Source organism: Hippopotamus amphibius, chromosome 9, assembly GCF_030028045.1.
Source record: "Hippopotamus amphibius kiboko isolate mHipAmp2 chromosome 9, mHipAmp2.hap2, whole genome shotgun sequence".
NCBI classification, from domain to species: Eukaryota; Metazoa; Chordata; class Mammalia; order Artiodactyla; family Hippopotamidae; genus Hippopotamus; species Hippopotamus amphibius.
In genome coordinates this window covers 112,705,329-112,733,266 of record NC_080194.1, presented here as the reverse complement: position 1 = coordinate 112,733,266, position 27,938 = coordinate 112,705,329, and the positions used below count along the sequence as shown (strand labels likewise).

General features: G+C 50.2%; 2 protein-coding genes across 7 annotated transcripts; one reads left to right on the top strand and one right to left on the bottom strand.

Moving 5' to 3' along the window:
* STX4 (syntaxin 4) lies at positions 1 to 17,361 on the top strand. Of its 4 annotated transcripts, XR_009055564.1 has the most exons (12): positions 1 to 351; positions 540 to 641; positions 754 to 853; positions 990 to 1,064; positions 1,768 to 1,838; positions 3,652 to 3,760; positions 3,832 to 3,908; positions 4,146 to 4,283; positions 5,188 to 5,298; positions 5,376 to 5,474; positions 6,653 to 7,928; positions 12,679 to 17,361. XR_009055564.1 is itself a non-coding variant. In XM_057750081.1 (11 exons), exons 1-10 carry the CDS (start codon positions 322 to 324, stop codon positions 5,454 to 5,456), a joined length of 894 nt encoding a protein of 297 aa, XP_057606064.1. In that variant the 5' UTR covers positions 1 to 321; the 3' UTR covers positions 5,457 to 5,474; positions 6,653 to 17,361. The 4 variants fall into 4 exon arrangements, 3 of the variants coding, with proteins under 3 accessions (XP_057606064.1, XP_057606063.1, XP_057606062.1); XM_057750081.1 differs by having other exon boundaries at positions 6,653 to 17,361; XM_057750079.1 differs by lacking the exons at positions 6,653 to 7,928; positions 12,679 to 17,361 and adding an exon at positions 5,570 to 5,821 and having other exon boundaries at positions 3 to 351.
* Positions 17,362 to 19,343: 1,982 nt separating this feature from the next.
* Positions 19,344 to 27,523, bottom strand: ZNF668 (zinc finger protein 668). Of its 3 annotated transcripts, XM_057696015.1 has the most exons (4): positions 27,425 to 27,523; positions 23,792 to 23,820; positions 21,186 to 21,854; positions 19,344 to 20,771 (listed from the first exon to the last, which is right to left on the bottom strand). In XM_057696015.1, the coding sequence occupies exons 2-4, from the start codon at positions 23,818 to 23,820 to the stop codon at positions 19,559 to 19,561; spliced, it is 1,911 nt and encodes a 636-aa protein (XP_057551998.1). In that variant the 5' UTR covers positions 27,425 to 27,523; the 3' UTR covers positions 19,344 to 19,558. The 3 variants fall into 3 exon arrangements, with proteins under 3 accessions (XP_057551998.1, XP_057551999.1, XP_057552000.1); XM_057696016.1 differs by lacking the exon at positions 23,792 to 23,820 and having other exon boundaries at positions 27,425 to 27,502; XM_057696017.1 differs by lacking the exons at positions 23,792 to 23,820; positions 27,425 to 27,523 and adding an exon at positions 22,188 to 22,278.
* Positions 27,524 to 27,938: the final 415 nt, after the last annotated feature.

The following is a 27,938-nucleotide window of genomic DNA, read 5'->3' as shown; positions in this document are numbered from 1 at the left end:
CCCGGGTGGGGAAGGGACGCGACCCCGTGCGCATGCTCCAGTCATCCCAGAGGGGGCGGGGCCGAGGCTACGGGAGCAGGAGGGGGGTAAAGAGAAGGGAATTCCAACCTGTGGAAACTTGGGGGTCCCCCAGGTCGGCTTCTTCCCCTTGGCTGCGGATGGTGCCAGGGACAGAGCCTCTGGCGGCTCGTGGGGGGTTTTGGGGTCCGCAGGGTGAGGGCGGAGGGGAGTGTCAGAGTGTGAGTGGGATACGGGAGTTCCAAACTTAGAATCTCGAGGCCCGCCGGGCTCCGGCGCCGGGGAGAGGGAGTTTGGGCCGCCATGCGGGACAGGACCCACGAGCTGAGGCAGGTGAGGAGTCGGCTCAGCAGGGCTGGGAACGCGCAGACGGAGTGGGGTCTGGCTGGAATGCAGGACTCCTGGTTTTCGGGGCGGGGAGGGGTGGCCGTGGGCTAGGAAGGAAAGACCCGGAAGCCCGTGAGTCCTGCTGGGCGAGAGTGAGAGCGAGGAAGTGATGCCAGTGACCCCCGCTCTGGCAGGGGGATGACAGTTCGGACGATGAGGATAAGGAGCTAATTGCGCTGGTGGTACAACCGGGCACTGCACGTCTGGGGAGCCCGGACGATGAGTTCTTCCAGAAGGTAAGAGGCTGGTGTCTCGGCCTGGATTCACGAGGGGGCTGGAGGACCCGAGGAGCAGAGCGGCCTGGGGTACTCCCATATCTCCTTCAACCCTCTCGGTCATCCTCCCCAGGTTCGGACAATTCGGCAGACTATTGTCAAGCTGGAGAATAAAATCCGAGAGTTGGAGAAGCAGCAGGTCACCATCCTGGCCACGCCCCTTCCCGAGGAGAGTGAGTGAAATCCCGGGCGCAGAACGCATGCTCAGCCAGAGGGATTGTGGGGGTTGTAGTTCCACGCAGGTGGTGGCCAGGGAGATTTATTGAGGCAGGGGCTGCTGTTTGGGCATCATGGCTTTCTCTTGTTCAGGCATGAAGCAGGACTTGCAGAACCTGCGCGACGAGATCAAACAGCTGGGGCGGGACATCCGCGCGCAGCTGAAGGGTGAGCTCCTAGGACCTCAGACAGACACTTTCCTCTGATCCTCCTGGTATATCTGGGGAGTGTGTGGCCCAGAGAAACCAGTGATATATATACAGGTCACACAGCAGGCCTACGTCTAGAATCTCCGTCTCCTGGCTTCCAGTCTAAAGTTCTTCCCACAGCATGTGCCTGCCTCTCAGATTCCCTTATTTATAACGAAACCGTTTACAGTTGACCCTTGACCAAGGCAGAGGTTAGAGTTGCCACCCCACCCCCAAGTCATAATCTGCATATAACCGTATAGTCCGCTCCCTATAGCCCAGGTTCTGCTCCCCATATCCCAATTCAGTACTGTAGTGTGCATTTATTTTCAAAAAATTCCGGTATAAGTGGACCCACGCAGTTGTACAAGGATCAGCTGTGCTCCTACAATTCTTGCTGCCCAGTCTGCATTCTTTGGGCAGGCAGATGTGGGTTTTGTTAGGCGGCCTCTGCACACCTGTGGGAATTCTCTGATGTATTTATTGCAAAGAAAAATATACTTTTGCCTGTCAGAGGCTCAGAATTAGTCATTTTATGATAAATTGTATTTCCAAAAAAAAAAAAAAATCCTATGGAGATAAGGACCACTCTATTGTATGGCTGGGGTCCTAGTCCCCAAACGAATTTCAGAAGCCACACATCAAACCCCCTTCTCTACCAACACCCTTGTGTCTTCCCACAGCCATAGAGCCCCAGAAGGAGGAAGCTGATGAGAATTATAACTCGGTCAACACAAGAATGAGAAAAACCCAGGTGGGTTCGTTATTCCCAGAACTAGGACATTTCATAAGATGGCAGATGTAAGAAGGAAGGGCCTTTGGAGATCATCAGGTCCAACCTGATGATTTTCCAAATGGGGAAACTGAGGCTCAGAGAGAAAAAGGACTCACCTAAGGTCAAGAACCCAGGTCTCCTGACCTCCAATCCATTATAACACCCTGCCTTCTTCTCCATTCAGTGAGAACTTGCTGAGTCTCCAGACATGATCTGGGCTCAGCTGTAGACGATATACTTTCTAGAAGCCAAGATGGGGAGTTAAGCTTGAATAGATGACAAAGACATTACTCCAGGTAGGACTTGGTAGCTAATGGCTCTGCCCAGGGAAGAAGAGGGCGTAGTCAAATGATTGGGAGGTTCCCTGCCCATGTGATGGAAACATCCTCTGCCCCAGGGACAGAATTCAAGAAGTCAAGAAGAGGAACTTCCCTGGGTGGGGGAAAGGAGATTTGAGGTGGTCTGAGCAGCCTCCTTTGGATGCCCAGTGAGGCAAAGTTGGAAGTTCTTGGAGACCAGAGTTGGAATACGTGGGCCCAGAGTTCAACAAAGACCCTAGATTGAAGATGGAACAGTTTGGGGATCTTGAAAGGGTGCAGCTGAAGCCAGGACAGCAGGTGTGTCTCTGAGGAAGGAACAATGAGGAATAAGCAGATTTTAGACATCAGGGAAAGGGGACAAGGAGAGAGGGTGTTTCAGGGGGGCTTGTGGTAGTCATTGGTGTGAGAGGCTGAGGGCCCAGGTGGGCCTGTAAAATCTGGGCAGTCGGCTGACCCCCGGACGCTTCAGCACACCTCTAGTCTAAGCAGTGAGGCTGCTGTTCAGCAAGTATTCCACAAATATTTATTGAGGGCCTGCTGTGTGCCAGACCCTTTTCTAGCTGTTTGCGATACAGCCATGAACCAAAGATCCCCATCCTCACAGAGCTTACATTCCAGTGGGGGGAGACAATCACCATTATAAGTCAGTAAATTATTTTATTTATTTAAAAATTTATTTATTTATTTATTTTGGGCCGCATTGGGTCTCCGTTGCCGCACGTGGGCTTTCTCTAGTTGTGGTGAGCGGGGGTACTCTTCGTTGGGGTGCATGGGCTTCTCAGTGCCGTGGCTTCTCTTGTCGAGGAGCAGGGGCTCTAGGCGCGGGGGCTCAGTAGTTGTAGCACTCGGGCTTAGTAGTTGTGGTGCAAGGGCTTTGTTGCTCCACGGCATGTGGGAATCTTCCCAGACTAGGGAGCGAACCCATGTCCCCCGCATTGGCAGGTGGATTATTAACCACTGTGCCACCCAGGGAAGCCCCAGTAAATTATTTTAGAACATAGGAAGTATTAAGGGAAAAGAGCAGGGGGAGAGAGATTGAGAACAGTGGGGGAAAGCAGCTTGCAATAAGGTGGAGAGAACTTCATTCAGAAGGTGACATTGGAACAAAGACTAAAGGCCTTTGTGGGGCCTGAGCATTCGAGGCTGAAGGAGCGGCGAGTGCAGAGGCCTGGGGTGGAGCTGTTCAGGGAGAAGTAAGGAGCCCACTGTGGCTGGAGGGAAGGAGTGAGGGACGTGCTGCGAGGTAAGGTCAGAGGGGAAATGGGGGAAGGGGGGGTGGGTCATATAGGGCCTTGTAGGCCCTGGTCAGGGCTTTGGCTTTTACTTCGAGGTTAGGGGTGACTTTCAAGGTGGTCAAGGCAGCAGGCACCTGTGAGCTCAGGCTCTTTGCTCGCTGCACCCATGGGGATGCTGAGGCCCAGACTGGGCAGGGATCCTCCTGGCAGTGCCCAGCTTCTACTTTCCATCCTTAGCATGGGGTCCTGTCTCAGCAATTCGTGGAGCTTATCAACAAGTGCAACTCAATGCAGTCCGAATACCGGGAGAAGAATGTGGAGCGGATTCGGAGGCAGCTGAAGATCAGTGAGTTGTGGCGCCCGGGCCACAGGGTCGGGTGACCTGATCAGCTCTGAGCCTGGCCTTTTCCTTCACAGCAAATGCTGGAATGGTGTCTGATGAGGACCTGGAGCAGATGCTGGACAGCGGGCAGAGCGAGGTGTTTGTGTCCAATGTGAGTGGCCGCAGCCAGCCTCCCTCTGCCGGGCCCTTTGCCCTCTCGGAGTCCTGGTCCTTTCTCATGCAAGGAATCCTGGGGCCCAGAAGTGAACAAATTAGCCTGCCTGGAACCACTCATCAGGGCCCTGGCCTTAGTTCTAGGCCTAAGGGCTGCCCCAAAGCTGAATGGGAAATTCTGAACCTGCTGCTGGTTTCCCTGTGACCTGTCCCTTCACTCCTGTCCACTCTCCAGATACTGAAGGACACGCAGGTGACTCGACAGGCCCTAAATGAGATCTCTGCTCGCCACAGTGAGATCCAGCAGCTTGAGCGCAGTATCCGTGAACTTCATGAGATTTTCACTTTTCTGGCTACGGAAGTGGAGATGCAGGTGGGCACCCCAGGCAGTTGGCCGGGCTTGATCCAGCCCCCAGACATCAGACCCTTAGTCTCCACCCTTAACCTCTCTCCCCCAGGCTTTTGTTTCCCTCCAGACTGGGCCATGCCCCCAGGCTGTCCCTTCCATCCTTAGCTGTACCCCCAAATTGCATCCTCCTCAACAGCTACCTGGATGGCCACTCCTCTATACACTGTACCCCATCCCTTGAACTTGAGCCCACCCCAGGTATGGCCTTAACCCTGGCTCCTCCTCCACCAACAGAATCCATCCTCATACCTCTAAGAGCTCCACAGTTGCCCCCTAGAAGGCCTGCCTCCTAAAATCTGTACAAGGATGGGCTAGGAGGTGGTATTCTTCCCCTCGCCCCTATGTCATGATAAGGGGAGCTTCCAGCCTTGTCCTGGAGGAGTGGACCCCAGTGCCCTTTTGCAGCTGGGAGTCATGGGGAAGAGACTTCACTCGGTAGGCGTACCAGGATCTGAAGGCTGGCAGTGCCATGAGGAGGCAGGGATAGGGAGGGCCTCACAGAGCTGGCAGACAGGCCTAAAGAACAGGTGGCTTCAGACAGACCTGTGAGGGGACAAAAGTTCACCCTCTGTGAAAAGACAGGAGCCATTTAAGGCACTCAGCTCCCTGCCAGCACTGTGAGTAGAGGTTGTACCGGGCACGGGAGCAGGACAGAAGGGAACACATGGTAGAAAGGGGCCTGGAAGCCACCCGCAGGACTGTGAACTTTGGTCCGATGTGGTCCTGCCTCCATGTCTTTGTTAGTGCGGTGTTTTCTGCCAGGAATGTCCTTCAGTCATTTGTGGTTGGGGTGGGCAGACAGAGGAGCTGCTGGGCCCTCCAGCCCCAGTCATTCCTACCCGCCTGAACCGCCCCCTCTTCCGAGCAGGGGGAGATGATCAACCGAATTGAGAAGAACATCCTGAGCTCAGCAGACTATGTGGAACGTGGGCAGGAACATGTCAAGATGGCCCTGGAGAACCAGAAGAAGGCGCGGAAGGTGAGCCCCCCCCACTCCTGGTGGCCCTCCCTCCCCTGCTGAGTGGGTTTCTCTGACCGCCCCCTCCTCTCCCACAGAAGAAAGTCTTTATTGCCATCTGTCTGTCCGTCACTCTCCTCATTCTGGTGGTCATCATTAGCATCTCCACGTTGGTTTGATTGCGCCGCATGTTCTCGGTGAGATACTGTGGGCCCGCCCCTAGGCCTGCCCCATCCCCGAGCCCAGCCTTTCCTCCTCCCCTCAGACCCTCTTCTCCCTTCTTCCCTTGCAGGCACTAAGAGCACCAGGGACCCAGGGTCTGCCTTCTCTCCCAGCAGCTAGGGGTGGGCAGGGCAGAGGCTCCAGCCAGACTCCTTCCTCACATTGGCCTTGTGCAGAAGGGGCAGATGGTTCTTCTGGGGTCGGCTCACTCACCCATGGGGGCCTCCCTCCTGGGGCCACAGTGCCTGGGGGCGGGCCTGCAGTGTCCTGTCTGGCTGCAACATATGGTTTTGTAAGAAATTAAAAAAAAAAAAAAAGCTTGCCTGGAGATTTCCCCTGTGCATGTGTGTTCCTGTAAAGGCTGGCCCAGGGCCTCCCGGTACCCAGCCTCCCCACCTCCTTAGGGTCAGGCCCAGCCCAAGCAGGCTCAGATCAGACTGTCTGAGGTGCTGTGACCATGCCAGGCTGGTGGTGCCCTTCCACTCTCCCATGAGAACGGGTGGGCCCCGAAGGGGGTAACACCCACATCTGGCTATGAGTACCTAACCCCAAAGCAGTGAGGCTGGGCCAGGCCAGGCTGGGACACGTGTATGTGTGTATGTGTGGTATCAATGGGCAGTCCTGAGGCCAAGAAGAAGAGGTAACTGTGAGAAAGTAATTGAGGCTGTTGCTTTGGATACAGTGGACTAGAAGGGCCTGTCTCAGAGGGGGCAATATTTGAGTGGAATGGTGAGGAGGGGCCGGTTAATGGGAAGAATCAGTGAAGAGGTTGCCAGGCAGAGGGTTCGACAGGCCAGGCCCTGTGCAGAGAAAAAGGCATTGCCTTTTATACAAGAGTTCGGGTTAGAGAGTGAGGTACTCTGGATCAGCTCAGCTTCTCAGGGGTCTTGTGGCTGAAGCGGGTAGAGCAGGCAGAGGAGCCTGACCCCGGGTTTTTGGACTCACCTGAGCTCCAGGCTCCGACTCTAGATTTCTAAGAGCTCCAAGTCCCATGCCTAGTTTCTGCAGCTGGGTGTGGCGCCTGTCCCCCAAACACCTGGTTTCAGTGCTCCTGGCTCCGAAGCCTGGCAGGAATGGAGCAGCGCCTGACCCTGCCCAAGGTCTGGGGGCCGGGTTCTAGCCGCCCTGTCCCATCCCACTTTCGATCCCACAGGTCTCCGCTGCTGCTCCTGGCTGCCCAGCCCGTCTGGCCGCAGGACCGCTTGCTTCGGCCGCCAAGTATGGGGTACTCACGTGGGTGCCGGGGCGACGCCAGCCGAGGCTGGGCTGGATGTGGTCTTTGATGCAGACTGGGACCCCGCCCCGGGACTCGGGTTGGGGGAGGGACCAGAGGGCGAGATTGGGCCGCAGTGACGCGTGACCGGACCCGCTCCGCCTCCATCCGCGGCTGGGCGCCCGCCTGCAGCGCCTCCCTGTGGCCCCGGAGTGGCGGCTGCACAGTGCCTGCGCCAGGTCCGAGGGTACCCTTGGCCCCCAGCGTACTGGGCGTGGCGGAGGGGCGGGGGAGTGGCCCAGTCGCCACTTGGAAAACGATTGGCCAGCGGATCTAAATGTTGTTCCTGAAGAGCATCAGGATTGGTCCGTCGGGCGTTCTGAAAGCGTGAACACGGGGTATTAAACGGCAATTAGAGGAGGCTGGTGTGGGCGGGGCCTCAGGGCGAGTCCGCCGTCGCACCCAAAAGCAATTGGATCACAGACCGCAAGGGGCATGATCAAAACTCCAAAGGAGGCGGAAGGCGGCTGGCCAGTAAGAGACTGGAGGGCGGGCGTAGGAAGTCAGGACCTCGCGAGAAGCCGTGGCCTGGTCCAGCTCTCCAGGTGCACGAACTTGCGGCTGCGCGAGTCTGGGAGGGTACCCACGACTTCGTCCTGCCTGAGATCCTGTGTCCTGGAGAAACTCTAGAAGCCTGCAGGAAGGAACCCCTTATTTTCAGCAACTTGCAAACAATCTGGATGTCCACCCAATGGGGCAACTGCGGGGCCGGATGGATCCGCCCCAGTGGAAGATTGATTTGGACGCGGGACCTTTGGGCTTCCCTAATTCTCCATTCTCCATCTCTTCCCCGGCGGCCTGCTTCTTCAGCAGAATCCTGTCTTGTTGGTCGCCTTTGTCGACTCCCTCACCTTTCTGCCTTCAGAAGCAAACTGCACGACCCGTGGCACCTACTGGGATCTGATAGAGACTGTCAAACCGACACGGAAAGTGCCACATCCATGCAGCTGGGTGTCCACGTGCAGCGTGTGCCTTGTGCTTGGCCGTGCTGGACAGCGCCACCCCTGAAAGTCTGCTTACCTGTCTCACTCAGGACTCCGTCCAGAACCTCCTAGAAGAGGTGGCTAGATGACCAAGCGAGGGCTCAGATGCAGGGCTCAGTAATTTGAACTTTTCCTGTGGGCGTGGTGGGGACCCATGGAAGGTTTTTCAACAGGTGAGTGACAAGTTTGGAGCAGACTTAGCAGACAAGTGGACCCGTGCGCTGGAGGTTTCACAGGCTCCCATGTGTATACCCCTTCCCTGTGGGAAACCGACCTGAGCGAGGGGCTAAGGGCAGGTTTTGCACTGTTGGCTGCTGTTAGCCCAGCTTTCTTGTGGCGTTTCCAATTTTTAAATTATTTATTTATTTATTTATTTATTTATTTATTTATTTGGCTTTGCCGGGTCTTAGTTGCGGCATGCGGGCTCTTAGTTGCGGCACGTGGGATCTAGCTCCCTGACCAGGGATTGAATTGAACCTGGGCCCCCTGCATTGGGAGTGTGGAGTCTTAACCACTGGACCACCAGGGAAGTCCTATGCCCTTCTCTTTTTCCTCTGCCGTGAATCTGGCAACTGCCAGATCAAGACTTCTTAAGCCTGGAACTTAGAATTAACAGGACATGAAGCTGAACTGTAGCCTATCTGTAAAATGATGTACAGTGTAAATGAGAAACTTCTCTTGCTGTGAGCCTCTGACATTTGGAGGTTGATTGTTACCAAATCATAACTGTTACAGAACTAGTACCCAAAAGTGGGGTGTTGCTACCATAGCAAATAAACCTGAATTGTGTGTCATTGGCTTTGCAGCTGGAGTGGCTGGTAAGGAAACCACCACTGGAAGTTGGAAAGATGGTGATGTGTGTTACGCAGTGGTGAAGCATTTGTTTAAACTGTAAGCTGGAAATAGAACTCAGAGTATAAATAATGTCCAACTGAATTTAGAGCTTTAGGCAAAAAACTGGGGAAAGAGAATATTAGTAGCATGCCTTGGTTCCTATTGGGTGCATTTGACAAGTTACTGTGAGAAAGAGATGACTCAAAATAATTGGCCAGTTTTTAAGGAGAAATGGAAGAGAATGTAAAAACTCCAGGCAAATGATCCAAATTTTTAACCAGTGAAAGATACAACTGACAAGGCCCTTAAGCCACAAAATTTGATCAAAACTCATCTTTGTGGCAAGGGCCATATCAAGTGTACGGCTCTCATGCCTTATGTAGAAACCTCTGAATTGGTCAGCGTGGTTCCCAATAAATCCTTTCAGTTATACAAGATGACTCGGGAAAAAGAGGTTAAGACTTACACTCCATTTGCCTACAACTAAGTCAAAAAAGAGAGGCATGTCTGAACAAATTGTGAGTTTGGCTGTTTGTCCATGGAACTGACTAGAATCAAATAGATAAGAAGTTCCCCGGCATCCCCCCCACCAAAAAAAAGAAAAAACCATTAGCTTGGATTTTTAAAAGACCATGAATGTTCAAGTCATAAAATGACATTGAGGCCTTCTAAATTTCTATGGGCATGAAGGAGACCAAGAAACCTGCCCTCCTTCAGAAAGCCATAACCTCCAAGTCTTCTCAAATGTGGCCAAGGAGCATAAACGGAAAAGGCTGTGCCATTCTAAAGGCAGAGCCAGGATTTCCCTGGTGGTCCAGCGGTTGACTCTGCGCTCCCAGTGCTGGGGGCCCGGCTTTGATCCCTGGTCTGGAAACTAAATCCCGCTTTCCACAACTATAGATTCTGCATGCCACAACGAAGATCCTGCGTGCGGCAACCAAGACCTGGTGCAGCCTAATTAATTAATCTTAAAAAAGGTGGGGCAGATCCAAGGACATGGAGAACAATGAACTAGGGCACCGGTCCCAGGAAGTAGTCCCACTCCCAGGAGAAGGAGGGGGTCCTTTGCAACATCTGCCCAGCAGGATTTTAGGATTGTCATAGACCAGTAGCTTCTGTGTCCCATTTTTCCTTCTGAATGAGGGTGTTCACTGCCATTATCCTGTCCCTGTTCCACTTCATATGTTGGATGTGGTGGAGGGGACGGAGATAACTTGTGATTGATTGATTGATCTATTTATTTACCTACTATTTATCTGTCTGGTTATCTGTTTATCTGTTTATTTGCTTTGTTTTTTAAAATTAATTAATTAATATTTTGGCTGCACCGGCTCTTAGGCTCTTAGTTGCGGCATGTGGGATCTAGTTCCCCGACCAGGAATCAAATCCGGGCCCCCTGCTTTGGGAGCTTGGAGCCTTACCCACTGGACCACCAGGGAAGTCCCTGTTTATTTACTTTGGTTCATAGGTCTCTAGATCAAGAGAAGCCACATGTGGACCTGATAGACTATCAGAGGTCCTGGATTTGAGCCTGGTGCCACTATTAAATAGGTCATTTGGGTGGTCTGCCTTGAGAAGGGGGTGCATTTATTTTGCATGTGGAGGAAACACAAAAGGCAGTATTTGCGACAAAGAGGGCAGACTGGGAAAGATTTTACAATTGTTCAAAAACATTCATTGGCCCTTCCTGTGGGACCCCTCCTTATGAAAAGATTATGTATCCCTAATTCCACTGACAACAGCTCTGGCTTGCTTTAGGCAATGGAACTTGAGTTTCCTATTAACTTCTGTCACAAATTACCATGAACTTAGTGGCTTAAAACAATAGACACTTACTCTCCTATAGTTCTGGAGGTCAGAAATCCAAAATTAGTTTCACTGGGCTAAAGTCAAGGAGCTGGCAGGGCTGGCTCCTTCTGGAAGAACTATTTGCTTAGCTTTTTCAGTTTCTAACTGATGTGTGCATTCCTTAGCTAGTGGCCCCATCCTCCATTTCAAAGCACATCATTTGGGGAAGGGGAAGCTGGGATGAAGTGAGAGAGTAGCACTGACATATATACACTGCCAAATGTAAAATAGATAGCTAGTGGGAAGCTGCTGCAGAACACAGGGAGATCAAGTCGATGATGGGTGATGACTTAGAGGGCTGGGATAGGGAGGGTGGGAGGGAGTAGCGGGAGAGAGGGGATATGGGGATATATATACATATAGCTGATTCAATTTGTTGTACAGCAGAAACTAACACAATATTGTAAAGCAATTATTACTCCAAGAAAGATTAAAAAAAAAAAGCACTTCATTTCAATCTTGGCTTCTATCATATCACCTTCTCCTCCTACTCTGACCTTCCTGTCTCCCTCTTATAAGGACCCTCGTGATTACCTTAGGCCTAACCAGATCCTCCAGGATAATCTACCATTTCACCATCCTTAACTTAGTCATATCTGCAAAGTCCCTTTTACCATGTAAGGTAACATTCTCAGGTTTCAGGGATTAGCATGTGGACATATTTAGGGGGCCATTGTTCAGCATAGGATGCCACCCCAATCCACACGTAACTGATTCATGCATTTAGTCATAAAATATTTACTGAGCAACACTTATGCATCAGGCATTATGGCAGGTGTTGGTGTTGGGGGAGTTAGGAATATAGTCTTGTTCAGGCTTCAGAGACAGAAACAGGCCTCTGACCAACCTATGTCCTTGCCTGGACTGCATGCTTGCTTACACACCTAACAATTGCTGCTAGCAAGTCAAACTGGCACTTATGATAAGAAAGGGAGTGGGTCTTGGAATTTCTTGAGCCCTGGGGACCTGGCCAGTCCCCCGGGATCTGGAGAATCTTCTAATTCACATGATAAAACCAACAACATTGTTAAAGTAAATCCAGAACTGCATTTTTACACACAAACTGATAATATCAGTTTGCGGCCTGGAATTATAAGCAGGTGCCCCCAGAACTCCAATCTGAAGTCTCACCTGTGGAGTGGACGCACTGCCAGGGACCCTTCCCAGCTGGGCCTCCAGATTGCTCTTCCAGGGACTTCCCAGCGCTGCTTGGATCTGGATGTAGGTGCTTCCCCAATTCGGTGATGTATGAGCCCCTGTCTTTACTATTCTTTCTTAGCCAATTATTCTCTTAATTAGTATACTGTGATCTTTGTTAATTTAATTTTATTGAATTTTTGCTTAACTGAGTGTAGAGTGGTTATTTTGCCAGCGAATCCTACGAACCTTGAAACCGAAAGTAAGGCTTTCTGCAAAACAGTTGGAGAAGTACAGGTGAAAATACAGACAAGGTCTCTGCTTTCATGGAGTTTATATTTTAGTGAAGATGACAAGTAAAGAAATAGCTAAGACATCCCCCAACCAGGACATGTATTATTAAAAAATTAAGCAGTGTGTTGTGACCAAAAATTACAAGGGGTTGGAGATGGCTGTTCTAAAAGATAGTAAGGAATGGTTTCTCAGGGGAGGTGACTAATCCAAAGGGTAGAACTGAGAGCTCAGAAGGCAGAACAGAGCCATGGAGGATTGTTTATAGGCCTGGAAAGCTAAAGAAATTTGCTCAGCTGGCTTTTGAAAGTGCTTTGGATCAGTGAGTCCTTTTTACCTTCCATTTCCACCCCCCTCCTTTTATTAAATAAAATTTATTTATTTATTTATTTATTTATTTTTGGCTGCGTTGGGTCTTCGTTGCTTCGCGAGGCCTTTCTCTAGTTGCAGCGAGCAGGGGCTACTCTTCATTGCGATGCACAGGCTTCTCATTGCCGTGGCTTCTCTTGTTGTGGAGCACAGGCTCTAGCTTCACGGGCTTCAGTAGTTGCTGCGCAGGGCTCAGTAGTTGTGGCTTGCGGGCTCTAGAGCACAGGCTCAGTAGTTGTGGCGCACGGGCTTAGTTGCTCTGCAGCACGTGGCATCTTCCCGGACCAACGCTTGAATCTGTGTCCCCTGAATTAGTAGGCGGATTCGTAACCACTGTGCCACCAGGGAAGTCCAGTTCTCCCCTTTTGAAACCAGAATGTCTGTAACTACTACCCTATGCCTCTCTCAGCATTGCATGTTGGGGTACATGGCTTGTTTCTTTAGTTTCATAGGTCCACAGATGAGAGGACTTGTGCTCCAGGATGGAGTATACCCAGAGCCTCAGATGCATCTAATTTAGGTAATGAGATTTGGGCCTTTGGTTTGATGAGATTTATACGAGTTTTTTTTTTTTTTTAAACTCTGACTTGATGCTGTCATGGGATGAGACTTTTAGGGACCTTGGACAGAAGTGAATGTATTTTGTGTGTGGGACAGCCGTGAATCTTTGAGGGCTAAAGGGTGAACTGTGGTAAGAAGAATAATGGCCCCCAAAGGTTCTGTGCCCTAATCTCTATGAATATGTTACCTTACATGACAAAAAGGACTTTGCAGATGTAATTAAGTTTACTAATAAATTGACCTAAAGATAGAGAGATTGTCATGAATTATTCATGTGGGTCAAATGTAGTCATATGAGCTCTTAATACATTTTTGACCAGAGGTGTAATACTGCCACAGGCGTTAGTTGCTGCAAAAAACTCCCTCGTCAATAATGTGTTAAAAGCTGAGAAGCTTCTCCAGCTAGCTACAGAAGAGGAAGACCGAAGTCAGAGAAATTTGAAGCAGGGGGACTCAGTGTGCCACTGCCGACCTTGAAGAGGGAGGGGCTCCTAGCCAGGGAATGTAGACGGCCTCTAGAAGCTGAGAACAACCTCTGACAGGGTTGACAGCCAACAAAGAAACAGGGACCTCAGTCCTACAGCCAAATGGAACTGAATTCTGTTAATAACCCAGGTGAGTCTGGAAGTGGATTCTATGCCAGAGCCTCCAGAAAAAAGCTCACACTGGCCAAGACCTTGACTTCAGCCTTGTGAGACACTAAGTAGAGGACCTGGCTGAGTCAGCCTGGACTTCTGATCTACAGAACCATAAGATAAGAAATGGATGTTGTTTTTAAGATGTTAAGTTTGTGGTCATTTATTATGCAGCAGTAGGAACAGTAAGATTTGAGCTGAGCCTTGAATGAACAGAGAGAGAATCATGGGCACACCTAGGGTGATGGGTTCTATCCCCAGGAAGAAGCAAGTGCAAAGGCCCCAAGACTGGGAATAAACAAGTAAACAGAAGGACGGCATGGCTGGTGCCTGCTGAGTGTAAGAAGTAGGTAAGAGATGAGGTCAGAGTTGGGATAGGACTTGTATGGAAGGCAAGCTCCAGGATTTTTGTTGAAAGCGGGCTGTGCATTAGTAATTGAGAACAAGTCTCCAAATCTCCTTGGTTGAATCCAGAATGACTGCCCCACCTACAGAGCCTGCTGCCTTCCCTTACCTCTGCCTCAGCCCTGGTCCTGGAATTTTCTCCTTGAAGCGTCTCAGTTTATCCAGACATTCAGCTGGGGAGGGGAGGATGACTGCAGTCCAAGGTACAGACTAAAGAGTGATGCCAGCTATTGCCCCAGCAGTGGGGCCTATGATTTTGCATTCCCAAGATGCATTCACTACCTGGGACAGTCCTGGCAGAGAGCCAGGGAATTAAAGGAAGTCAGGACAGAAGAAAAGTGCGGGCCAAAAGTCAGACTGTCTGGGAGTTATCCAGATAACAAAACAGGACAAAGAAAACTTTAGATCACTATTTCTTATGAATATAGGTGTAAAAATCCTCAATGAAATACTAGCAAACAAAATCCAGCAATATATAAAAATGATTATACAAGTGGGATTTATCTCAAGAATGCAAGGTTGGTTTAACATCTGAAAATCAATTAATGTAAAAAAAGAATATTAATAGAATAAAGAACAAAAACCTCCTGTATATTTGACAAAATCCAACAACTTTGATTTTTAAAAAAGCTTTAGAAACTAGGAATAAGAGAGAACTTCTTTAACTTGCTAATTATCAAAGGGCATCTATGAAAAAGTCACAGCTAACATCATACGTAAATGATGAAAGACTGGATGTTTCCCCCCTCAGATCAGGATGTCTGCTCCCATCACTTCTATTTAACACTGTAAGCAATAAAAAGAAACAAAAGGCATCCAGATTGGAAAAGAAGACGTAAACAATCTCATTTTACAGATGACATGATCTTATATGTAAAAAACCTTAGAAATCCACACACACAAAAAGATTAGAGCTAATAAATCAGTTCAGCAAGTTTGCAGAATACAAGAACAATGTACAAAAATCATATTTCTCATCACTAGCAATGAACAATCCAAAAAAGAAAGAAAACAATTCCATTTACAATAGCAACAAAAGGAATAAAATACTTCTATATAAATTTAACAAAAGAAATGTAAGATTTATACACTGAAAACTATAAAACACTATTGAGGGACTTCCCTGGTGGTCCAGAGGTTGAGACTTTGCACTCCCAATGCAGGGGGCCCAGGTTCTATCCCTGGTCAGGCCACTAGATCCTGCATGCCACAACTAAGAGCTCACATGCCACAACTAAAAGAGCCCACATGCTGCAACTAAAGATCCCACATGCAGCAATGAAGATCCTCGTGCCGCAACGAAGACCTGGCACAGCCAAATAAATAAATATTAAAAAACAAACAAACAGAAACACTGTTGAAGGAAATTAAAATCTAAATAATTTAAAAACACCCAGTGTTCATGGGTCAGAAGATATAATATTATCAAGATGACAATACTCCTCAAATTGATCTATGGAGCCAATGCAATCCCAATCAGAATCCCAGCCAGCTTCCTTTTTTTTTTTTTCTTTTTTGCAAAAGTTGACAAGCTGATCCTAAAATTCATATGGAAATGCAAGGGATCTAGAAAAACAGAAATAATCTTGAAATAGAAGAACAAGCTGGAAGACCCACAGGTCCTGATTTAAAATTTTACTACCAAGCTACAGTAAGCAAAACAATGTGATACTGGCATAAAGAAAGATATACACCCAGGGAATAAAATTGAGAGTCTGGAAATAAACCCTCATATTTACAGTTAGTTTATTTTCAACAAGGAAGTCAAGACAATTCAATGGAGAAAGAATAGGCTTTTCAACAAATAGAGCTGGGACAATTGGATATCCACATGCAGAAGAATGACGTTGCACCCTTACCTCAAACCATATACAAAAATTAACTCAAAATGGATCAAAAATCTAAATGTAAGAGCTTTTAGCTATAAAAACTTACAGTTTATTAAAAAACTTTTATGCATTTTAAACTCATTTATAACTAAGTTATAAACTTTGTAAATGTTTATAAAACTCTTAGATGAAAACGTAGGCATAAATCTTCATGTCCTTAGATTAGGAAATGGGTTATAAGATATGGCTCTCAAAGCACAAGCAACAACAACAAAAACAGACAAATTGGACATCATCAAATTAAAATTGTTTGCACTTCAAAGGGCACTTAAAAAGACAACCCACACAATGGGAGGGAATTTTTGCAAATCATAAGGAACTTGTATCTAGAATACATAAGTCCTGCCACTCAACAGAATCAATCCAATTTAAAAAAACGGGCAAAGGACTTGACATTTATCCAGAGAAGATATACAAATGGCCAATAAGCCCACGAAAAGATTCTCAACATCATTTGCCACCAGGGAAATGCCAATCAAAACCACAAATTTACACCTACCAGGATGGCTGTAATAAAAAAGACAGATAATAACTGTTGGTGAAGATGTAGAGAAATTGGAACGTTCATACTCTGTTGATGGGAATGTAAAATGGTGTAGCCACTTTGGAAAACAGTCTGACAGTTGCTCAAACATTTAAACATAGAGTTACCATATGACCCAGCAATTCCACTCCTAGATATATACACAGAGAATTGAAACATATGTCCACACAAAAACTTGTACATGAATGTTCACAGCATTACTCACAATAAAAAATGGAAATGCAGATGTCCATCAGCTGATGAATGGATAAAGGTAATATATCCATACAATGGAATATTATTTGACAATAAAAAGGAATGAAGAACTGATCAAACTACAACATGGATGAGCCTGGAGAATATTAATGCTAAGGAAAAGAATCAGTCACAAAAGACCACATATTGTATGACTCCATTTACATGAAATGTCTACAACAGGCAAACCTATAGAGACTGAAAGTAGATTAGCCATTGACTAGGGCTGAGGGAAGAGGGTTGATGGGGGGGTGGGGGGAGTGGAGGGCTTGGGATCAATCGGAAGTGACAGCTGATGGATATGCAGTTTCTTTTAGGAGGTATGAAAATATTCTAAAATTAGTTTGTGATGGTAGCATAACCCTGTGAATATACTAAAAACCACTGAATTGTACACTTCAGACAGGTTAATTGTATGTATATGAATTATATTTTAATAATGTTGTTAATTTTTTGAAAGTTAGACTGAGTCCTCAGGGAGCAGGAACTAGGGTATAGGATGCTGAGGGTGTCAGAGAAGGGGGACCAAGGGATGGGTGGGTTATCTGGGCCCAGAAAGGGAGCAGAAGTTGTGGATCTGTTCTGAACATCCAGGGGACACACTTCATCCTTCATTGTCGATAGATACCCAGGGATATCTGTTGATTAGTGTGTATGGTATCTTTACACCTATTTTTAAAAGGTGCCTCCCCAACCCCCAAGATAAATCATCTTGCTCAAGGCCAAAAATCAAGTCAGTAATAAACAAAAGTTTCCCTGCTTTCAGTCCCCCAGTCCGGTGTCTGTTTCTTCTCTCCTCTGGGTTATGGGTATGGGCAGTGGATGTCCTTGGTCAAACTGGTGCCCTCTTTCTTGCAGCCATGACACCCTGGTCCCTGTTGCCCTGTGGCCCCCTTGTTTTACTACGAAGAACAGGAATGAGGCCCCTGACACTAAGGCAATGCCTATGACTTCTGCTCCAGGTGCTACCTGGTATACCAGTCCTGGGCTATGGTCAGCTGCTGCCAAGTCCCCCATGACAGGCACTGGCATGCTGGACACTTCCTAAGGCTGCCAACTTGGTGGCCCCCAAGCCTACAGATAACAGCATGGAAAGGAGTATCTGGTTCACTCTGACCTTTGGCTTTGTTTTGGCTTATAAATGCGGAAGGCCCTAGTGGTTGGAATTTATAGTCCAGGATCAGTTCTTGAGTATCCTTCTAGAAATATTCTATAGGAATTTGAGCACTTATGAGTAATTTGGCCCAAATGGGAGCATACTAACGATACCAGTTTGCATTTCACTTTTTTACATTTGACATATTTTTTGAATACTGTTCAAGAACATAGATTGATAAGCCTCATTAAAAAAAAAAACTGTTGGATATCTTACAGTGGCCTTGTTTAGTTAGTCCTTTGCTAATGGACATACAGGGTATTCCCAGTTATCACAAATTTTGCTGCACTGAACAACCTTCCATCTTCAGTTTTGCCACAGAACTGGAAAAAGAAATCTGAGGTGTAAACTCTTTGAGGTGTACTTGCTGAGTCAGAGTATATGCATTTAACTTTTTTTTAATGTGTTTGCTTTTTTTTTCCTCTTCCAGGTTTATGAGACATGCCATATAGCACTGTATGTTTAAGGCGTACAGCATGGTTATTACATACATCACGAAGCATTTAACTTTCTTATTTTTTTTTCTGGCCACACTGAGTGGCTTGCAGGATCTTAGTTCCCCAACCAGGGATCAAACCTTGGCCCTTGGCAGTGAGAGTGCAGAGTCCTGACCACTGGACCACCAGGAGATTCCTGCCATTTAACTTTTGATAAACATCAAATCATCTTCCCAAAATGCTGCACCAATTTACACTAAATGTGGGGCCTCATTTTTGTTTTTCCATTTTTGGTCTTTGAAAAATCACTTTAAAAGTTATGTAGCCTTCCAGAGTATGGTTATAACTGTAAAGTTATTTAACAGCCTTTCCTTTTCCTGCTGACTTGAATAATCATATTTATCATAAACTACGTTCCCAGAAATAGGGTTGTTTTTGAACTTTCCCCCACTTCATTAACTAATTTATTCTTGTGTCAATAATTTCCTGTTTTTACTCCAGTGCTTTGGTGTTTGATTTCCTAGGTTGTCAAATACATCACCTCCACTTTCAGGTGTACTTGCTGAATCAAAGCGCAAAGTTTTTAAAAACATGTTGCACAGGAATTTAGGATTTTCAAGTTCTGTTAAAAAATTCTTTTGGATGGCATTGAACTTAAGGATTCAACTGTGGAGAATCAACAACTCTTAATAACATCTTTCCATTCAGGTACATGGTATGTCTCCATTTAGTTAGGTCTTATATCCTTCAGGACGTTTTCTTCACATAGGGTTTGCATGTTTTTTGTGAGGTTTATTCCTTTGTAGTTTACGGGTTTTGTTGTTATTGTGATTGGGGCCCCAAGTATATTTTCTAATTTCTTATTGCAGTTTATGGGAAATATGCTAACTTTGGGCCTCGGTTTATTATCTGTAAAAAGACAGACGTAAACTACTCAGTAAAAGGTCAAGTAAGTATGGGCTAAACAAACCTAAACAGATTTGTTCATTGCAGGACTTACTGATGACTTTAATATACGTTGATCACCAAGAATCCCCAAGAAGGGTAGAGGAATTTCCTGTACTTACTTGACCAGTGTGGAACCCTTTGTCACAAGACATTCTGAATCATATTTAGAGAAAACAATGCACCCAAAGACCCTTCTAGTTTCTAACTTGTCAATCCAGGGATCTCCACTGAACCTTATCTGATTCCCAAACTCCCACTACTTACCCCCGAGCAGAACACAGAAGACAACCCAGTGTCAGAGTGAACGCTTTAATGAGTGGTGCACAGAGGGAGGCACGTGTGTCACCCGCTGCTGCCAGCCTCCACTGTCCCCAGCTCTCTGTCAGGAAGGTGAGCTAGCTCCCTGGGGCGCGGGGATGGATCTGGAGTCTAAGAGTGAGCTGGGGCAAAGGGAGGTTCAGGAAGCACGCTGTAGGGGCGGAGCTCCCAGGAGTGTGACGGAGGGGGCCTGGGCCTCAGGCTGGCCCCTCTTCAGGCATTCCTAGCAAAGCCACAAGGGGCTCGAGGGGCGTGGGGGTCCCGATGGGCACGGGGTGGGTGCGTTCGTGCTTGCGCAGGTCACTGGCACTCAAGAAAGCCTTGGGGCAGTGGGGGCAGGTGTAGGGGCGCACAGAGCTGTGGGTGCGGCTGTGCTTGCGCAGCCCAGCCCGGTCTGAGAAGCTCTTGCCGCACTGGGTGCAGGGGAAGGGCCGGAGCTCGGGGTGTGAGCGCTCATGCCGTCGCAGCAACGTCAGCGTGGAGAACATCTCCTTGCACTCCCGGCACACAAACTGTGGTGGTTTCTCATCCACCTCCTCACCCCCGACCTCGCCTGCTCCCCCCAAGGGACCAGGAGCCTCCCCAACCCCAGCATCTTGGCACTCCACGTGCTCCACCGTCATGCCCACCACCTGCCACTGGGTGGCCATCACACCACCCGATTCCGGGGGCAGCCCCAGCAGCCCTGCTGGAGGGTCCCCGAGCCCCGCCCCTGCTGCCGGGGCCGCTGAGGCCTCGCCTGCCACGCTGACCGGCAGCGCCAGCCCCACTACCAGCTCCTGCGGCGGGGGAGCCCCCGCGGCCTCGCTACTTCGATGGGTCCGCTCGTGCTTCCTCAGGCTTGAAGAGACCACGAAGGACTTTCCGCAGGCGTTGCAGTGGAAGGGGCGCTCGCCAGAGTGCACGCGGCTGTGCTTGGTGAGGCTGGCTCGCTCGGCGAAGGCTCGCCCGCACTCCTCGCAGCGGAAGGGCCGCTGGCCCGAGTGCACCAGCGCATGCCGCTTGAGGTCCCAGGATGCCACGAACGTCTTGTCGCACTGCAGGCACTTGAACGGCCGGTCGCCCGTGTGCACCCGCCGATGCATGGCCAGGTCGGCTGGCTGCCGGAAGTCCTTGCCGCACTTCTCGCAGCGGTAGGGCTTCACGCCCTCGTGCGCCCGCTGATGGCGCCGGAAGCTCGAGGGGTCGGAGAACATGCGGCCGCAGCGCGGGCACAGGAAGGGCTTCTCACCAGAGTGCGTGCGCTCGTGGCTCTGGTAGGAGCTGAGCTGCGTGAAGCCCTTGCCGCAGGCCGGGCAGCGGTAGGGCTTTTGCGCCGCGTGGATGCGCTGGTGGCACGTGAGCGAGGACGAGCGCGAGAAGCTCTTTCCGCACTCTGAGCAGAGGAAGGGGCGCTCGCCGGTGTGGGACCTGCGGGGGGGAAGGAGCCCGGCGTGAAGGCGGCAGCCCGAGCCCGCCGCCTGTCCACACTGTAAGCTCGGGCCCCGCGACATCGCTGGTGCCTTGGCCCAACCCCCTAAGGGCCACGGGGCTGTGCCCGAGGAAGAAACCTCCAGGCCGGGTGCCTAGGGTCTAGATCCATCTCTGCGCTCAACATCCCGGGCCCTCACTCGCAGCTGCCGGGCTCCACCCGAGACCCTCGGAGCAGCCCCACTTCAAGCCCCGCCCCCTTTCCCGTGGGAACCCAGGCCGATCAGACCCCAGAGCTCCGCCTCACTCATTTTCCCATTGGTCCTTTCCGCTCTTTGGGGCTCAACGCCTCCACCTTATTGGTGCGCTCTTCCCAACCCCTTCAGCCGCCCCGACCCAGCCCAGCACCCTCACCGCTCGTGGTTGCGGAGGTCCTTGAGCTCCGCGTAGGCCTTGCCGCAGCGCTCGCAGCTGTAGGGCCGCAGGCCAGCGTGCGTGCGCCGGTGCTTGCGGAACACCGAGGGGTCGGCGAAGCTCTTGCCACAGTCAGCGCAGGCGTAGGGCCTCTCGCCGGTGTGACCGCGCTGGTGGATCTTGAGCTTGGAGAGCGCACCGTAGGCCTTGGGGCAGTGCGCGCAGCGGAAGGGCAGCTCGCCGGCGTGCGAGGCCAGGTGCACGCGCAGGCACACGGCCTGCATGAAGCGGCGGCCGCACTCGGGACACGGGAAGGGCTTCTCGCCCGTGTGGCTGCGCCCGTGACTGCGCAGCTCTGGTGCCGTTTTGTAGGCCTTGGGGCACAGCGGGCACGCATAGGGCCGAGGCTTCGTAGCTGCACCTGACACCTTGTCCCCGCTGGCATCCTCCACTTTGGGGTCTGTCTCTGGCTTCAGCTTCACTTCGGCCACCTCCTCTGTGCAGTCTGCAGGCCCATGTGTGGCAGCATGGCGTGCTGCCCGGGGTGCATTTGGAAACGTCTTGGTACAGGACAGGCACTTATAGCGGCGGCCAGAGCGCTTGTAGCCGGGGGCTGGGGCCCGGTCCTCCGAAGACTCTACCTCCATGGCCTTGATGGGCGGGGCTTCTCTACAAGAGAGGAAAAGTTAAAAGCCACACCCCTTTACAATTGTCCAAGGCCTCTCTCCTCCCATAGCCCTCTGAGGCCTCAGAAAGAACTCCGTCTTATCTGCATTTCCCACCTGGGATGTACATCCTTCCTCGCAAACATTCCTGTCTCTCTGCGCTCAAGTTTCCTCTTTAGTCTGTTCACTGATGAAAGGAGCTGGACCAGGTGACCTCAGAGGAACTAAGAGAGGAGGCTGGGATCATTGAAATGTCCACCTGCACTTGCCTGTCCAGCCTCTGGGCTTCTCCAAACCCTGTGGCATTCCCAGAAGGCCCAGTCTCCATCCATCTCACCATCTTCCTTCTTCAGCTCAGAGTTCAAGAAGTGTGCGAGGCTGCAGACACAGAGGCTACCCAGATGTGGGTCTGGCCTGAAGGTCTCCAAGTGCTCAGGAATGACAGAGGTAGGTCCAGAAGAGGGCAGAGCCAGTGGGCTAAATGTGGTGATTGGCACCACCTGTCTGGAAGGGATGGGTCCCCAGGGTATGTATTTTGTCTTTCCCCTCTGGTTGGTTAGCTTTCAGAGTAGCAACTGTTTGCACAGAATTCTGGCCTTGCACAGCTGTAAGATACTCCACCCCAGATAGGAATCCTGGTCCACCCACTGCTCTGGAATGACTCTTTGGTTCTTGCTCCCATAGCTCTGGTAATGGGAAGCTCAATTACTCTCAAAGCAGCTTGAGCCACTGCTAGCAGAAGGTAGAAGCCTCTGTCTCAATAATCGATGTATCTGCTCTGGCCTGGTCTCCTGGGACACTCTAGCTAAGGCCTCTTCTTTCTCCATTCAGAGCCCAGACACGCTCCACCCAGCTGCTCCTGGGGATCATGGCTGGGAGGAAACAGGATTAATGGCTGCATTAGTCTTAACACCAGCTCATCCTCCCTGGGGGATGAAGGGAAGAGGATTACAGCAGATCCACTTAAGGAGTACTTGTGGCAGCTACTGGGGGCAGCCAGGGTGGGGGGAAGGACAATGCTATAGAGAGGGGAGGGGTGCCAGGTGTGCTCAAAAAATGGGCTGGGAGGTAGGAGGTCTGGATGCTAGCTCTCCTTTCTAGGCCTGTTTCCTCATCTGTATACCTCAGGGGTTGGTGGCTTCTAACTTATGACCCAGGGAGGATGCAGGAGTCCCTGGGATGAGTGGCAAGGGCTGCATCTTTAGAATCAGCACCCTTCTGCCTGGTGGCCCTGCCTCAGTTTCCAGCCCCTACACACACAACCTAGTGTGCACAGGCAGCCAGAGTCTTCTCCCTAAGGTACCACGTGATGCTCTGTCCCCTGCTCAAGAACTTTCCATGGCCTCCATCACACCATGCAAGTTCCCAGGTCCTTCCTGGATGTTACGAATCCCACCAATCCTTCCTTTGAGCCTCACTTCTCAAAGGAAGCTCTTCCTGCATCTCCCCTTTGGTTTTTGGCCTCCATCCCACACAGCTCTGTTCCATCCTCAGCTTGGTTTTTTCACTTTTCCCACTAAATCCTAGGGCTGGAAGGTGAGTTAAAGGGCTTGAAGCCCCACCTTCCCCGGGGCTTGAATTGCGCTTACAGTTGCCAGGAGATCTGCCTATCCCTGGATGAGGCCCTCACTACCTCCCTTCCAGATCATCTCTGGACAGTCTGACTGATGAAGTTTCTCCTTGATAAAAATGATAGCTCACATTTACAGAGCACCTGCTAAACAACAGGCAATATCCCAAGCTCTTTACATGTATTAACTCACTTGAACCTCAAGTCAGCACCATGAGAAAAGTTCTGTTATTACCCCCTTTCACAGATAAGGGAACTGAGGCCCAGAGAAACAATGTAGCATTGTTGGTTAAGTGCAATCTCCAAGGCCAAACTGCCTGGCTTCTAATCTTACCTCCCTGACTTCCTAGCTGTGCCCTTGTGCAATTTACCTCATGCCACAGGACCTCAGTTTTCTCATCTGAAAAAAAGGAAGGTAATAACAGTACTTACCTCACAGGGTTGGGCGAGGGCTGAATGAGATAAGAATAATTACTGCCCTCAATTACAGCATCTTCTCAGAGCCAGACACCTTGCTGAGTGTGCTCCCTTATTTAATTCTCTCATAGCTTCCTGAGATAGGGATTACTGTCCTCATTTTACAGATGAATATACTGAGGTTCCAAGAAGGTTCGTGATTAACCCATGGTCACATAGCTAGTAACTCATTCAGCTGCGACTTGAATCCTGGTGTTTAATTTGCCTCAAGTTGTTGAGCCCTCCCAGACTTGTCTGCTTCCTGGGCCAGCCCCAGCGACCAGAACTCTGAGCTCAGGTTACACCTTAGTCTTCTCTCATCCTTGCAGACGTGCCTGGAGAGCAGAGCCAGCACCCTTTATGTGTCTGTTTCCCTCTCAGAGGGCTGGACCTGTGGGTGCCAAGCTCTGGACCTCAGTCTTCCCATCTGTGAGCCAGAAACCAGGTAGCTGGAGGGGTAGATCTCTCCTCCTAAGGCACTTCCCAGGGGAAATAGTAGGGGAAGTGCAGGCTGGTCCCAGCAGGTGCCAGATCCAAGAAGAGCGGATGGTCAGGTAGGCTAAGCCCATGTCTGATACCCCACCACCAGCTCCTCACTTTCCTGTTCAGGGAGGACTCTTCCACCCACCACTCCCTAGAGTGATTCTGTGAACTCCCAGCATGAGAATAATCACCTATGGGGTAGGGCTCAGAAATCTATTCTAAACATGCTTTCTGGGTCATTCCAACTAACACTGAACATTTAAGAACCAAAGATGCATCCTTAGGTCTTCAGAAGATTCTAGGAGAGAGGCATTTTTAATACACCTCTTTTTCAGATGTGGAGATTAAGGCCCCCAGAAGGAAAAAAACTTACACAAGGACACACAGCTAGTCATAGTTAGACACAGAGCCCAGACTCAAACCCAAGTCTTCAGGTCCCTGGGCTGGGCTCTTTCTCTACTGGTCTTCATTTACTTAAGGTTTATTAGCCAAATCATGAGACTTTCCACTGCTCCCCAGACCAATATCTTTTCCATGGCCAGCAAGGCCCTGACTCCTGTCTACCCCACCTCCCACCCCTCTCCCCTTGGTTCACCGGGCTCCATGCACACAGGCTCCCTGTTTTTCCCCTCAAAGACTTAAATTCCTTCCCTTCTCAGGGACTTGGCACTAGCAGTTTCCTCTGCTAGAAACATTCTTTCCAAGGATCTTTGTGTAGCTATCTCTTTGATTCCATTTGGGTCTCAGCTCCCTGTCACCTCCTTAAAGAGGACTTTTCTGACCACCTTTCTTTTTCTTTTTTTAAAGGTTATTTTGCTGTGGACCATTTTTAAAGTCTCTATTTGTTACAATATTGCTTCTGTTTTATTTTTTGGCTTTTGGCCAGGAGGCATGTGGGATCTTCCCTTTCCCACCAGGGATTGAATCGGCACCTGCTGCACTGGAAGGAGAAGTCTTAAACCACTGGAGCACCAGGGAAGTCCCTGACCACCTTTCTTAATGCTCTGTGCACCCCTGCTAATCACTCTCTATCCCCCTCTTCTTTAATCTCCTTCAGTTGCTCATCTGGATAACATTCCTTGCAGACTTACCATAGGCCAGGTATCATCCTAAGCATTTTATGTGTACTACTCAAGCTAAGCCTCATGACTGCCTAGGAGTTTGTTATGGATGAATATGCACATTCATGGAAGAAAGGCCATGTGAGAACTTGGGCAGAAGGTGGCCAGGTACAATCCAAGAAAGGGGCCCTCACCAGGTGCTGAACTGGCCAGCACTTTGCTCTTTGACACCTCAACCTCCAGAACTGTGAGAAATAAATTTTTGTTGTGTCCCCCAGTCTGTTATGGTTTTATTGTTGTTGTTGCTGTTGTTGTTGTTATGGTAGCCCAAACAGACTAAGTTAAATAGTATTATTTCTCCCCCATTTTTCAGACAAGGATACTGAGGCATACAGAAGTGAAGAAACTAGTCATAGTCAGAGCCAATGCTCAAAGCCTCCCAAACTTATGCTCTCTGTCCTCTGATTATTGCTTTGCTAGCACTTATACATTTCACGGTTCAGTTGCTGATTCTCTGTCTCCAGCTTAAGGGTCTAAGCTGGCAAAGAGCCAGGAACCATTATTATTCTGTATCCTCCACACACAGAATCATGCTTCAGGCCCAAAACAAACTGAACAAATCAACCTCTGAGACGGTGTTTTGAACCCAGGTCTATAGCCTCTGCCTCCCTCACAGTAGGAGTTTGTAAGAATGTTGGTCAACAACTATTTATTAACTGAATTTCTCTGCCTTTCCACGTTCACAAGGTCCAAATATCCTCCCAGTATCCCACAGTGGATTCACTGCTCTGGTAAGGGAACCTTGTCTTTGTCTTTGTTTACTACTGGCTCTAAACACCAGGGATGCAGAGATTTGATTCTCAGAGATTAGGCTAGAACCCTGTGGGCAGGGATGAGGTGAAGAGCCACTCTATCCTCTCTGCACCTCCGTCTCCCCACCTCTAAACAAGTAGTCACCAATAGGCCTCACAGGCCGTGAGAGATCCGGTGAGATGGCAGATGGGGAACTGTGAACCATGCAGAGATGAGAGCTAATCATCTCCTAGGTATCTAATCTGGTCAGTCCACAGCCTAATCCCAACTCACTTTTCCAGCCTCACCTCCAGCAGCAGTGTGCCCCTCCGAACAGCAACCTTAGCTCTAGCCACAATTTGCAAACTTCCCCGGCTAAATGCATCTCCATATGCAGTTCCCTCTGCCCTCTCCCGTGGGAAAACTCTTTTACATCCTTTAAATACCTGCTTCCCCCGTGCCCTCAGGAATACTTAATAGGCAACAGAGGTAGGAGCGCCATGGCGCTCTGGGCCTCAGTTTCCTCATCAGTAAAATGGGGTCTCTGAGGCATGTGGGAGTTTTAAGGACGTCAGAGCCGAGAGCTGCGGAAACCTTGCGCTTCTCTCTCCCTGCAACCGTCTACGTGTCGGAGCCCCTGCCAGACAGGCAGCCCCGCAGGGCAGGGGCCTGGGTTGACTCTTCTCAGGTAAAGCCCTGGGAAAACGTGGCATCGGGGAACATGGCAAGAAGGAGTGAACGAAGAATGACAGAAGGAACAAATGAATGGACCGAAGGCCAGACTCTGGACAAAGGCCTGCAACATGGCGTTCTCTAGGACCACGGGAGGGGCGGCCAGGACCTCGACCGGGGAGGGGGGCCGCCCGCGCCGGGGACCTTGCTTGGCGGGCCGCACGCCTGGGACAAAAGCCCGCAACATGGCGGGCTTTAGGACCCTCGTGCCCGCACGGCGCAAGGCGGGCAGCCGTGCCGCCCGAGCCCAGGCGTCTGCTGCAGCTGCCCCGCCGGGACAGCCGGCGGGTTCTAGGACCCGCTGGGCCCAGAGCCCGCCCGCGCCCTCCCGGGCCGCACTCCTCCCGCCCCGCCCGCGCCGCTCGCGCCAGGCCAACCCCATCCTCCCTCAGGACGCACAGGGAAACTGAGGCCCGCTCGGATTGCGTCCGCATTGGGGATGCCCGGGGGTCCCTGCGGCTTCCCGTCAGCGTTTCCTACCTGAACAGACTTGGGCCGGCTCCGTGGCGTCAGCGGCGGCTCCTCTCACCGACGGAGCCCGGGACACAGCCAGGGAGGGGCTGGCGCTAGGACCCAGCGTGGGGGGGGGGGTGGTGGGGTGGGTAGAGGGGGAGGGACAGGAGGCGGGGCCGGCGAGCGGAAGTGGAAGGGAGCTTTCCCCGCTAGGGAGGAAGGCAAAGTTGACGCGAGCACCCCCAGCCGAAGGTGGCGGAGAAACACCTTGCAAGGGGTCTCTGTGGGTGCTAATGACAGGGGACACCGGAATAGGTTTACGGGTTGCACCGGCTATTGCTAGCCTGGGGCTAGAGCACCGTGAACTAGAAGGTGGGGGGACAGAAAGGTCATGCCCAAGATTCGTAGTACCTAAATTCGCTTATATTCCATAACATTTCCCTTAATAGCAAGGAGTAAATGACTGTCCCTCCATCTGTCTCGAGAAGTGTTTCAGGGAGCCCTACGAAAAATGTCGCCAGACTTTTGAGACCAGGGTTGC